Source organism: Coregonus lavaretus (genome assembly GCF_964263955.1).
Source record: "Coregonus lavaretus genome assembly, contig: SUPER_35_unloc_1, whole genome shotgun sequence".
NCBI classification, from domain to species: domain Eukaryota; kingdom Metazoa; phylum Chordata; class Actinopteri; order Salmoniformes; family Salmonidae; genus Coregonus; species Coregonus lavaretus.
Genome location: NW_028167181.1, coordinates 6,640,748 through 6,654,846, shown reverse-complemented (window position 1 = coordinate 6,654,846; position 14,099 = coordinate 6,640,748). Strand labels below are relative to the sequence as shown.

The window sequence follows — 14,099 nt, the reverse complement described above, 5'->3', positions numbered from 1 at the left end:
AGTTAATTATACACCCTCTCTCTGCAGTCTCCAACTCCAGCCAGAATGTTTCAGGTGTGCTCACGCATGCCCACAAAGCCCCTGTCAACAAAGGGACAAAGGAAACCAGGAAAAACGCCTGAGGTCCTGGAGAGCTATAAATAGGGCTGGCACTTCGCCCTTCCCAGGGTGTGTGTGTGCTTTGCCCTTGAGTCGTTCCACCTCTAAAAGCATAAGAAAGACGATTTCGACACCCACCATCTCAGATTATTCTGAAATTGTTTCTGACTAGCATTCCTGAAACATTATTTTGTTGAAAAAATTGTCTTATCTGTTTCTAACTACAGAAACCATTTGAGAGCAATCTGAGATGGTGGGTGTCATGGCTTGCTGAAATGAAATGGAACAACCCCCTTCCCACCTTCCCAACGCTCCTGTTCCTAAAACAAACTAAGGAGATTTTCCTCTACCATACCCTGCCCTGCCTTACCCTGCCCTGTTGTCGGAATATCCATCCGGAGCACTGGGAATCTTGTGGCGTTCCGTGTTCCATATCGGAAGTCTCCTCTCCCTGTAACAGAGTAGCATAATCCCCTGTGGGGTTAGAACTGAGCTGGTGATGACGGAGAGCTCACAAACACACACACACACACACACACACACACACACACACACACACACACACACACACACACACACACAGTTCCTGGGAGACATGCCATTGGTATAACACAGAGTACATGCTGCTGAGTGATAGCACTTGACATCATGCTGTTATGATATCACAACTTTCCAGCACTGATAGACATAATAGTGTAGATTGACAGACACTCTGTCCTCAGCCAATCACTTCAGGCTACCAGGTGCACCATGCAACCTAACTGGAGTACCGGTAGTTCAGAGTTTAATGAATAAAATGATAGGATTAGTGCTTCCTTACAAGCTGGGGATTTGAAATGGATATGGCCTTTTAGGTTTTTAATTAACACTTGATTGGGGAGATTAATGGGTAAGTTTATAGGAGTTGTTAGGAAATTTCCTCCTGCTGAATGACGTGTGTGTCTGTCTGTCTGTCTGTCTGTGTGCATGTGTGTGTGAATGATCTCGGTGATACATACTGACAGTGTAGGAAACCAGCCACAGAGCACTGTAATAGATTAGCCTGTGTGTTTACCTCTCTCAATTAGGAGTTGGACTTTGCTGTGGTTCCTCAAGACCCTTACCTAATTCAGCAGTAAGTAAGGCAAAAACACAATCGCAACTTAATAAGCCAAACTACAGTGTATAATAACTATGTTATAACTATGTTATTATACACTCACTGCTATTTCCTTTGACATTTGTCCTACTTGTAAAGTTTTTCCATTTCTATTCTCATTCTATTCGTGTGAGAACAGTTCGCTGTGTGGAAATTGCTGAGTGTTGCAGAAGGGAAATTGCTGGGTGCACAATTACGGCTATTCAGCCAGGGCCGTGTGGGTCACTCTCACTCCTCTCTGCTGCAGATGAGAGCGGGATAAAATAAGGATAAGAGACCCAGGTCCAGCTCTCTGTCTGCTCTGGACAATAGCCTCCCTGCTTCAGTCTAGTGCTGCCCCCTCGTCAAGGCTTTCATGCTTACAGTGGAGTGGTTGTTGGTGAGCCATGAAAGGACCTCTCCCACCATCCCACTCATCCGTCCCACAGGCCCTTACCCGAATAGTGGCGATAGAAATGTCTTGTGTAGAGTTGACGTGATTCCCCAGTTCTACATGACAGAGAGGCAAGTCTCTTCTATATAGTGCGTTTCTATCTGAATACTCTGTAGTGTTGAATCCTCCTGAACTGGCCCCAGAGCCACGTCTCTGTTGTCTCTACTCTGTACTCGGTCTCTCATAAAACACTGCATCGTTCATGTCAGCCATATTGTTGGGCTTGGGCCCCTCGTGTATCTCATGCACTCACCCTGCCTTCATCTCATCTCTCTGCATTGGACCACTCGTCACGTCCCAGGTTTATCATTCGGCTTTCAGCTCGTTTTGTGTCAGCCGCTGAATGTCATCCCACCGCGCAAGGCAATTGTCAATTAAGACCCCGAAGCGCTCCTCCAATCCGACGGCATAAAAGTGCTCAATAGTAGGCCTCACAGGAGGCTGGGCTATTTAGGAGAGAACAGACGTGGATCTGAATAACCCATGGAAATGAAAAGTTGCTGCTGCTACCTGGTCAATACCACCCCATTGTTTTTGACGTGCTTCTCCCTTTGCTTTTTTCATTCTCTCCTTGTACTTCTGGGAGCTGATTTAATATGAAGCAGTGTGAGGTAAATAACAATGGTGAGGGCTGTGAAGTTCCTTATTTGTGTTAGCGTGACGAGAATATAGGTCTACCCCGTTGCTACTGTCGTCTCTTCTCTCTCTCTTCTGCACGCCACCCGGCCTGTGTGTGTGTCGCCCGTATATCAATTTGCGGAGGCGGCAGTGAGCTGAGGAGCGAAGGGAAGAGCACCGATAATGTGTTTCTGATATTCCAGCCGAGCGGTTATCATAGCATGACACCGGGGTAAACGAAACACTCATCACTCAGGATTTATGGGCCAGAAACGGTACCGCAAACGCACGCCACGCATGGCTCACCGCCGCCGCCAACGACAGACAGGAGGAGGAGGGAGATGGGGATAAAATGTGCATTGAGTTAATCACGTACACCCTGTGCGGCTGCATACTGCCAAAGTGGCTCTGTTTCTTTGCTGAAGCAGAAAAGTTTCCACTCCATTTTGGCTCTGTCGTTTGTTTTGTTTTGTTTTGTTTCACCCTGTTGAATGGTGTTTTGCACTCGGTTGGTAGAAACTGTGTGGTTGGTGAGGGATGATGATGATGAGAGTGGCCCTTGTAGCTGGATTACAGCATGTACTGTATCATCATAGATCTGTGCCTGTAAAACACAGTGTGACAGAATGTTCTGCACTTCAAGACAGGGACACATGAAATAGGAACGCTGTCTGGCACTTCTGCATTTATATGGAAAAAGAGAGCATCTTCTTTGGTTACAAAAGCTTTTTTATAAAGGTTCCTTCCTGAAACGAAAAGACAGAAAGGATTAAAGAAATAAAAAAGCAATTCAAACGTGTTTGAAGGAGAATATGTTACATCTGAATTGACTGTACTGTGATTAGATAATGTTGATTCATCTTCCAGTCAAACATTGATACTTCTGGTATTGTACAGATATGTTTGATATTTGTTAGCTCATACCATTCCATCCAATACCTTCTTATTTCACCTTATATAAGACTTACATAAGTTAGTGAAGCCAACGGCAGGTTCGTGGGTTTGATTCCCGCTGGGGCCACCAATATAAAAGCATCTGATGAATAGCATATATTATTATTCTATTACATAAGCACAACATTCCTTTTTACTGAATCTTCAGCTCTGTCTGCAGGGAAGATGTCTGACGTCCGCGCGTGGAGGAAACGGCAGCAGCTGAACAACCTGGTCGCCATGGCGACGGAGCTGGCCCGGCCGGGGGACACAGTGGTGGATTTCTGCAGCGGAGGGGTACAGTACGTCCGTCAGTCCTTCGGTCCATCTCTCTATCCTTCCACCACCTCCTCTGTCCATCCGTCAATCACTCTCTATCTGTCTGTCCTCATTAGACTGTCTGTTAGAAATCAGGATGAAAGGCTACAGTTCTTCTCTTATCTTCTTTCGCTCTCTTTTGGAAAACTCTTGTTATTCCATGCACAGACAGACAGGAGAGAGAGAGAAGAGAGTGAGTGGTCTATCATGAAGGGAGTGCACACTTCACAGCAGTAGCACTGACTGTGGCTAATAATGGATCAATATTGGAGTAGACAGAGCGGTAGGCCACTACTGATCACAGCCCCTTTGATGTGCTCGGCTCGGCTTTGAAGCGTGTTTTTCCTCCGTATATATTTATGTCTTGTCTTTTTCCGTGTTGTGTTTTTCCAGGGCCACGTCGGGATCGTTCTGGCTCACATGCTGCCCGACTGCCAGGTAGGTTGAAAGTTGAAGCTCAGTGCTTCTCCACACAACTGTCTTGTCTACCAAGTTGAAGCTAGCTCGCATTAGGGTGGCTTGACATAATTCGATACTGAGTTACACATTCGTGTTGTGTTTTTCCAGAGAATTTTGAAATTCAAGCATGTTGTATCGCATTCCTCTCTTTGCAAATAACAGGCTTAGTATTTCATTAATTTAATTATTTTACACTGTAGAATTGTATTTTTTTCTAATAATTCTTAGACTTTTAGCCTATAGCTGTCTAGTAAGCTATTCATAACCTAGGAGGTAAGAGTCAACTAAGAGTAATGTTAGATTAGCTACGTGTAAGCGGTAATAATATAGAAATAATAATATTCCATTTAGCAGACGCTTTTATCCAAAGTGAATTACAGTCACGAGTGCATACATTTTTTACGTGTGGGCCGTCCCGGGAATCAAACCCACTTTTTGGGGGGCATTGCAAGAGTAATGCTCAACCAACTGAGCAACAGAGGACCAGAGTTGATTCGGTAAAAGTAAGAGGTAATCTTGTGTGGTTAACTGTAGGTGATCCTGATAGAGAACAAGGAGGAGTCTCTGGTTAGGGGGAAGGTGAGGAGTGCTGAACTGGGCCTGACCAACATAGGCTTCATCCAGGCCAACCTGGACTACTTCACTGGACCCTTCCACATAGGGGTGAGTACAGATGAATACTATATTATAGCTTATTTTTTATATAATGTAATGTAATATGGTCATTTAGCAGATGCTTTTGTCAAAAGGAACTTACAGGACTGTTGACATTGACAGTGGCACGTACATGCAGTTTATGTGGCCTATAAGGAAATCCAACCCACAACAAGGTGTTGCCAGAACCATGCTAGTCTAACCCGCTGAGACAGTCATATTCACTACACAGACATGAATATAGAAACTCATTCCATCTCTTTTACTTGTCGTGCTTACTGTACACCATGAGAGCTACTACTGTCAAAGAGAGCTTAACAAACGGTTTGATTTCACCAGTACTTCTAGATGGCTCATCTTCTCAAGTTGTCAATGTGACACTTGAGGGAAGACTCAGTTTGCACAAGAAAGGAATCGTCCACAGACTTGCTGCTCTCAAAGTGTCTTATCTACGTTGTCACAGAGTAGAACAGCATGCAGGATTCCTTTTTTGTTCAGTTATGGATTTAGAATGATTTCCCAGAACTGGAACTTATTTTGGATAAGTTTAGCCCATATAAGTATGTTTGAATGTTTGAGAAGAATCAAAGATTATATTTCTTTAGGGAAAACTTTTGACAGTTTATTTAGGTAACTTCTGCTCTCCAGTTGCACCCCCAACTGATTATAACGGGGACCTTGTCCTTTCCCTTCTCTGAGCATTGTGGGTAATCAAAAAGCCCATTCTATCAGAAGAACATTACGACCAAGCTTTTCAGTGCTCCATTTTCTTTAAAAGTACCTTTGCTCACCACCTCCTCCTCCTCCAATACTTTGAAAAGAAAACACATTTTCCTTTTAATTGCTTACTTTGCAGAGCACTGAAGTGGAGCGAAAACAAACACCCTGCCAAAAGATGTAGGAGCAATATATTCTATTCAGGCAGAGGTTAGAAGGAATAACCGTTTGGAAGAGTAAGTGTTTATTATGAAGGCAAAACGTTTCAACTCCCCAGCTATTTGCAGCGTTTATTACGTTGACCTCTCATTTTGACCACATGAATCATCTGACTCCGCTAGTTGACTCATTTGCATCTGTATCAGCCAGCGTGAGACCTGTGTGTGAACGAGCCACAAAAAACACACACAGGTCTCACTTGCTGTGCTAGATAATTGTGGTTTATTTCACTCAGCGAGCCGCTCCTACCGCAGTTATAAGTTACTTCACTAGCGCTCTCCTCTCTCTCCTCCACACAGAGTCTGCGGGCCAGATGAGATGAGAACCTACCACTTACACTGTGTGTGTGTGTGTGTGTGCGCGTCTCCCGCAGTGTATTTCAATTCCTCTCCTCTCCTGACAGAATGGAATAAACGCCCACGTTCATCAGCGGCCCTCTAACGACCTGAACTGCCTAATTAGTCCCAAATTAAAAGAGTTGTCGTTAATTACAGTATCGTCACGTCTATTTTGATCTGCTTGTGTTGGTTGTTGGCCACAGAACAGGTGCTTGTTTGATTTAGGAATTCATTAGCTTGGTTAAACCAGTCTGGATGCTAACTTCACCATTGTGTCACTTCACTTATCATGGTGAGTGAGGAGTTCAGTCGGGGTTAACCAGGCTAGGAAGTCATCTCCCACGCCACAAATGAACTCTAAAGCCTGTATGTGTACTAAACCTAGATGCCAAGTGTTGGTGTTAATAATATATTTATTTGATAGGAACAATGAAAACATTCACGTTTAACTATCAAGTGTCAGATAATAATAATAATAAATAATTGATTGGACTTAATGGACAACTAAATATATATTATATTATATTATATTATATTACAGTATATCATGCATCCGTCTCTAAAATATGTCAAACATAATGTTCAAATCTAAATGTAAAACATGTAGGTTATGCCCATCTCTCCTGTTCAGACAGAGTGAGTCATCATAGCTGAGATTCAGACTAGAATCTGGACTTTACTTCAGGCTTGCTGCTCCTCCCTGCTTCCCCCAGCCTGAGGTCCAGCAGGTGTATGGTAGTCCACCAGTTCATCAATGAGCTTGACACCTTGATAAGTTCCTTTCCTGAGGATGGCTCACCCCTCACAGTTCTGGGGGATTTCAACCTCCCTACGTCTACATTTGACTCATTTCTCTCTGCCTCCTTCTTTCCACTCCTCTCCTCTTTTGACCTCACCCTCTCACCGTCCCCCCCTACTCACAAGGCAGGCAATACGCTTGACCTCATCTTTACTAGATGCTGTTCTTCTACTAATCTCACTGCAACTCCCCTCCAAGTCTCCGACCACTACTTTGTATCCTTTTCTCTCTCCCTCTCCTCCAACACTACTCACTCTGCCCCTACACAGATGGTAATGCGCCGTCACAACCTTCGCTCTCTTTCTCCCGCTACTCTCTCCTCTTCCATCCTATCATCTCTTCCCTCTGCTCAATCATTCTCCCTCCAATCTCCTGATTCTGCCTCCTCAACCCTCCTCTCCTCCCTTTCTGCATCCTTTGACTCTCTATGTCCCCTATCCTCCCGGCCGGCTCGGTCCTCCCCTCCAGCTCCGTGGCTTGATGACTCATTGCGAGCTCACAGAACAGAGCTCCGGGCAGCTGAGCGGAAATGGAAGAAAACTAGACTCCCTGCAGACCTGGCATCTTTTCACTCCCTCCTCTCTACATTTTCTTCATCTGTTTCTGCTGCTAAGGCCACTTTCTACCACTCTAAATTCCAAGCATCCGCCTCTAACCCTAGGAAGCTCTTTGCCACATTCTCCTCCCTGCTGAATCCCCCCCCCCTCCCTCCTCCCTCTCTGTGGATGACTTCGTCAACCATTTTGAAAAGAAGGTTGACGACATCCGATCCTCGTTTGTTAAGTCAAATGACACTGCTGGTCCTGCTCACACTGCCCTACCCTACGCTTTGACTTCTTTCTCCCCTCTCTCTCCAGATAAAATCTTGCGACTTGTGACGGCAGGCCGCCCAACAACCTGCCCGCTTGACCCTATCCCCTCCTCTCTTCTCCAGACCATCTCCGGTGACCTTCTCCCTTACCTCACCTCGCTGATCAACTCATCCTTGACCGCTGGCTATGTCCCTTCCGTCTTCAAGAGAGCGAGAGTTGCACCCCTTCTCAAAAAACCAACACTCGATCCCTCTGATGTCAACAACTACAGACCAGTATCCCTTCTTTCTTTTCTCTCCAAAACTATTGAGCGTGCCGTCTTTAGCCAACTCTCTTGCTATCTCTCTCAGAATGACCTTCTTGATCCAAACCAGTCAGGTTTCAAGACTGGTCATTCAACTGAGACTGCTCTTCTCTGTGTCACAGAGGCTCTCCGCACTGCTAAAGCTAACTCTCTCTCCTCTGCTCTTGTCCTTCTAGACCTGTCTGCTGCCTTTGATACTGTGAACCATCAGATCCTCCTCTCCACCCTCTCCGAGCTGGGCATCTTCGGCGCGGCTCACTCTTGGATTGCGTCCTACCTGACCGGTCGCTCCTACCAAGTGGCGTGGCAAGAAGCTGTCTCCGCACCACGTGCTCTCACCACTGGTGTCCCCCAGGGCTCAGTTCTAGGCCCTCTCCTATTCTCGCTATACACCAAGTCACTTGGCTCTGTCATATCCTCACATGGCCTCTCCTATCATTGCTACGCTGACGACACACAACTAATCTTCTCCTTTCCCCCTTCTGATAACCGGGTGGCGAATCGCATCTCTGCATGTCTGGCAGACATATCAGTATGGATGACGGATCACCACCTCAAGCTGAACCTCGGCAAGACGGAGCTGCTCTTCCTCCCGGGGAAGGACTGCCCGTTCCATGATCTCGCCATCACAGTTGACAACTCCGTTGTGTCCTCCTCCCAGAGTGCGAAGAGCCTTGGCGTGACCCTGGACAACACCCTGTCGTTCTCCGCTAACATCAAGGCGGTGACCCGATCCTGTAGGTTCATGCTCTACAACATTCGGAGAGTACGACCCTGCCTTACACAGGAAGCGGCACAGGTCCTAATCCAGGCACTTGTCATCTCCCGTCTGGATTACTGCAACTCGCTGTTGGCTGGGCTCCCTGCCTGTGCCATTAAACCCCTACAACTCATCCAGAATGCCGCAGCCCATCTGGTGTTCAACCTTCCCAAGTTCTCTCACGTCACCCCGCTCCTCCGCACACTCCACTGGCTTCCAGTTGAAGCTCGCATCTGCTACAAGACCATGGTGCTTGCCTACGGAGCTGTGAGGGGAACGGCACCTCCGTACCTTCAGGCTCTGATCAGTCCCTACACCCAAACGAGGGCACTGCGTTCATCCACCTCTGGCCTGCTGGCTCCCCTACCTCTGCGGAAGCATAGTTCCTGCTCAGCCCAGTCAAAACTGTTCGCTGCTCTGGCACCCCAATGGTGGAACAAGCTCCCTCACGACGCCAGGACAGCGGAGTCACTCACCACCTTCCGGAGACATTTGAAACCCCACCTCTTTAAGGAATACCTGGGATAGGATAAAGTAATCCTTCTACCCCCCCCCCCCCCCCCCCTGGCTACCACTCTGTGACAGCTAAGAGCGTTGAAGCGCGAAGCTCAACTTCTCCACTGTTTTGGTCCCCTGGCTACCACTCTGTGACAGCGTGAAGCAAACCTGTGCACAGATACTGTGTGAGAGCGAAGTCTTGCATCTCGCTCGTCTCAGTATCTGCGGTGCTACCTTTAAAAAACAACATGTAAAACGTATACTATGTCCATCTATTGTCCCAGGTACGTTATGTTACGATGTGTTCAGACAGAGTGAGTCACCGTAGTGAGTTTCAGACTAGACATTGTGCTAAAAGCTTCCTCCACCATACCTGCTGTTATTAGAGCTAGTGCCTGACTACTGTTGCAGACCAGCCACTTCATGGAGACCCGCTCCACTTGGCCAAAAACAAACATAACAGCAATGTACTCTCCACAGTACTGTGTGGGTTGGGGAGTGTGTTTGGTATCTACTGTAGTCAGGGAATGTTTTTCTGCACGCGCACACACACACACACACACACACACACACACACACACACCACACACACACACACACCACACACACACACACACACAGGTGGAGAGACCTTCAGCAAGTGTTTATGCATTAAGGAGAAAGATGTATTGAGAAACAATTCCCTTCGTTTTGTGCAGAGGAGTTTAAACTTTTTTAATAGGCCAGTTTTTTAATAGTCCACTCCCTTACCCCCAGGTGTCCGTGGTGTGAATGCACAGCATATTATTTAGTGCAGCCAGTTAGTGCCCACTCCCTCACCCCCAGGTGCAGCCTATCATGCTGAATAATGGCAGTATGTATTATACATGGCTCCATTTCTAGCCCTAGATAGTCATTTACTCAGGCTAATTAGGTTGTTCCCTATTCTTAGCTATGGAGGCTTGCTCTCTCATGTTGGAAGAACAACGCGTGTGCCAGGCCAGGTGTGTATCAGCTTGGTGTCAGGAGACGAGAGTTTATCCCCCATAGATCTCCTCTCATAGAATATCCACCAGTGTATCTCTCCTCTCTTAGTATTAGAGTGATGGCTGAGGCCTGCACCCCCCCCCCCCCCCCCCCCCCCCCCTCCTTGGGGAGAGCCAGGTCCTCTGAGGAACAGAGAGTAGTGGAGCGTAACATCTGAATACTGCTGAGAAGATCTGAGTCTTCAGTGTGGTCCCTTTATCTTTGCTCTCTCTCTCTCTCTCTTTCTCTTTTCTCTCTCTCTCACTCACTCACTCTCTCTCTCTCTTCTCTTTTCTCTCTCTCTCTTCTCTCTCTCTCTTCTCTTTTCTCTCTCTCTCTCTTCCTCTCTCTATCGCAGTATCTATTTCTCTTTCACCCTTCATTCTCTCTCCTCTTTCACTCTCTCTGCTTTCTCCCGCTCTCTCTCGCTATCACCCCCACCTCTCTCTCTCTCTCTCTCTCTCTTCCCACTCACTCTCCCTCCCTAGCCCTCTCCAACCAGCAGGGGTAGATGAGCTTTAGGGTCTGAGTAGACTAGAACAGTGGGAGTCAAAGTAAAGCTGCTCTGTGCGGTAGGTAGGTAGGTAGGTTGTCTCTCCTTATCACTGACAGAGCCTCCCATATTGCACTATAGAGTGCAAATGAACCACGATGTGTTAAAAGTAATACCGGGGGAAAATGTTAATTCAGTACCAGAGGTAATAAGCACCGATGCACACGGGATGTGATGTATTGCCGTGGTTAGCCGTGAAGTGTTTTTCATGCTGAGACTGTGTGTCTCTGTGTGTGTGTGTGGACCAGGGTGTATTGCCGTGGTTAGCCGTGAAGTGTTTTTCATGCTGAGACTGTGTGTCTCTGTGTGTGTGTGTGGACCAGGGTGTATTGCCGTGGTTAGCCGTGAAGTGTTTTTCATGCTGAGACTGTGTGTCTCTGTGTGTGTGTGTGGACCAGGGTGTATTGCCGTGGTTAGCCGTGAAGTGTTTTTCATGCTGAGACTGTGTGTCTCTGTGTGTGTGTGTGTGGACCAGGGTGTATTAGCCGTGAATAAAGAGTTTCAGAGCTCATATTTCAGCCCACCGCCTGTTCTTATTCATTATGATGTAAAGTTGTACTTGTGCAAAGGTGAGAGGGGGAAAAACCATTGTGGACCAGAATCTTCAATAAGATCTACTCCCACCTTCCCCCCAAAAGACAGGTGAGACTAATAAAGAGTGCTTTTTCTGAACACTCCTCAATCCTTTATCGGTTTGCATTAATCCATAATTTATACCGGCCTCCACAGAAGCCTCTGGCTTAATGGAAACAGGCTCTCCCCACGTGGACAGTCCCTTTCTTTAGTCTAGTTTTGCAATTGTTTCTTTAGTCTTGTTTTATCACGTGGTCTGTCTGTGTTTTCCTTTGCAACGTTCCCTCTTTATTAAGTAACCGATACTAGAACACAACGTAGTACACTCTGTGTTTCAAGAACAAAGAATACATTTTGGAATTTTAATGCAGAGCTTCCTCCTCAGCAATGCAAAACAGCTAACAACATTCCTTTGGTCTGGTTGGCAGGAAGGACCTCCATCTTTATCACATTACCACACATTATTACTAGCTTCCAAGATGGCCGACGATAAAAAGACAAAGGAGGCCTCGGAATGTGTTACCAATATGTGGCTAGTACCTTCTATTTGTAATCTTTTCTTTTCCGCTGGCGCTGCTCGTGCTGAAGTTGCTGGTGGTCTTGGTAGTATTGCTGTTGTCGGCCATTCTACTTCTGATACTTTCCCTATACTGACCTCAATAAACCATTTTACAGGGATTTGCCTTCACTGGTGTAATATGTTTAATGAGATGCTGGTTTGTTGTTGGAATGAAAACCTGAAACTACAGTATTTCCCCAGGACAAAAGACGAAAGAACCCTGGCTTAAAGAGTTGCATCTAACATTCCAGCACTCTGTTCCTATAAGGACCTGTCTTCTAGTTCCCCTCCGTGACTGGAATGATGCCTCCAGATAGTCATGCCAAAGACGGGCCAACCCAGGCCAAGGTACTACAGGGCTCCAGTGTGGTCTCGGGGTGGTGGGGGGAGAGGTGCTCCGCACTATATTGGAGGCCAAACAACAGTCGGATTAAGGTTCCTTAAATCTCTAGGCTGCAGTATATTTCTCAGGAGCCCGTCCAAATCTCCCTGGAAATGCCTGGCTGAGCTATTCTAAAGCCTTCTGCCGCAACCACAGAATGAGAGAGGAGTGTATACAAAAACTTGGCTGCGGTTTTATAGTTACAGAAATGTCATAATCCACAGAGAAGAGCCAAGCTCTGATATGGATGTGAAGGAGCAGGTGGTATATATTAGGGCTGTGATGGATTACAGTAGTCAGCCTGCCATGATGCATTTGATGTGGACTTAAAGTAACTTTAGGGGACGTTCATCCCAAAAGAATGGTAGCTCTTTAGCAGGGGATTTGCTAGGATTCTAATCTGAAATCTTGGAAGAGGCTGTCTCACACGTTGAACAGAATCCGTTGGACATGGACTTATCTCTAACATTGTCTTTGTGGATCTTTTGAAGTTCTCCCAACACCTCATTTTGGATCTTCCATTCGAAGCTGATGACGTTAGCTAGCTAGTGTTTCTGACTGGGCCCCAGTGCTAGAGTGCTGATTGAGAATAGCCAGTAGTAATAGTTTGCTGATAAGTACTACCCCAGAGCCATACTGTTTAGAGAGTTAGGACAACTTTTAGAATGTGATATATTTTGTTCCAATTCTAGACATTCAGCTAGTTACATAGCATTGTTTAAATATTCCCCATGTAATGTTAATTGGGAGCTAACATGACTACCATAGAATGTTGAAGTGTCATGTAAATGCATCATAATGCAGAAACCGCATTGGCCCAACTCTCTAAATGCATGGCTCTGGTCCAACTTACTCCCAACAAAATGTGGTTCCAGGTGCTGTAGTCCAGCTACCATAGATGTTTGGTATTTTGATGGAAATGTCTTAGCTCTCAGTCGAAGAGCATCAGAATTATCAACATCTACTACTCCAGTGTTTACCAAACATCTCCTTGAGTACCCCAAACCATGCCACTTATCTGATGTATTTCAGACAGTACTAGCACACCGGAATCAATTTGTCAACTGATCAACAAACACTGTACTTATGGATATCGACCTGAAGTAGATCCAGTATGCACAGTGGGTCCCCAGGACCAGGATATTAGGAAACAGTCTGCTACAGTAGAGTCCCAGAGTCCCCTCCCTCCCTCCCTCCCTCCCTCTCTCCCTCCCTCCCTCCCTCCCTCCCTCCCTCCCTCCCTCCCTCTCTCCCTCCCTCCCTCCCTCCCTCCCTCCCTCCCTCCACCCAGCAACCTCTAACCCCTCCTCTGGTAATGTCTGTTGAGATGCAGAGCGTCAGGCACGGTTTACCTGCTCAATGGGAAATCCGCTTCCTCCGTGCCTCCACTGCTAAACGACTCAAAGTTTGTTTACTCCACACGTTCAGCATCAAGAGGCTTCTTTAACTAGTTAATCAATGAGTTTATTTCAAACGGTTCAGTTTGTTTTCCCTATTGACTCAGGGTTTGGTTTGCTATCCGAGATGTTTTCCAATGAGGTGTATCATATCGTGATGATGTAATGTGATGGATGCAGAGAAAGAGGGTGTTCTGATTGGGTCATTTAAAAAAAATATGTGTGTGTATGTGTCTGCGCACGCGCCTGTGAATGTGTGTGCCTGTGTTTTAATGTGTGTGTGTGTGTGTGTCTGCAGGTGGCCCTCCATGCGTGTGGCGTGGCGACAGACATGGTGGTGGAGCAGTGTGTCCAGGCGGGAGCGGCCTTCGTGGTCAGCCCCTGCTGCTACGGCTTTGTCCAGAACACACTGAAGTTCACCTTCCCCAGGAGGTCTGTCTGTCTGTCTGTCTGTCTGTCTGCCTGTCTGTCTCAATGTATGCCTGTCTTTCTGCCTGCCTGCCTGTCTCTCTGTCTCTCTGTCTGCCTATC

The 14,099-nt window shown here is 46.6% G+C and overlaps 1 protein-coding gene across 1 annotated transcript in view; it reads left to right on the top strand.

The window, feature by feature from the left end:
* Nucleotides 1-14,099, top strand: part of LOC311109976 (glutathione S-transferase C-terminal domain-containing protein-like) — a gene marked incomplete at its 3' end in the record, with an annotated part of 52,060 nt that overhangs the window by 37,292 nt on the left and 669 nt on the right. The window contains exons 7-10 of the mRNA XM_084188488.1: nt 3,403-3,518; nt 3,933-3,977; nt 4,533-4,661; nt 13,867-14,004. Of these exons, the coding sequence (XP_084044614.1) occupies nt 3,403-3,518; nt 3,933-3,977; nt 4,533-4,661; nt 13,867-14,004 (428 nt within the window). The remainder of the gene's footprint in view (nt 1-3,402; nt 3,519-3,932; nt 3,978-4,532; nt 4,662-13,866; nt 14,005-14,099) is intronic.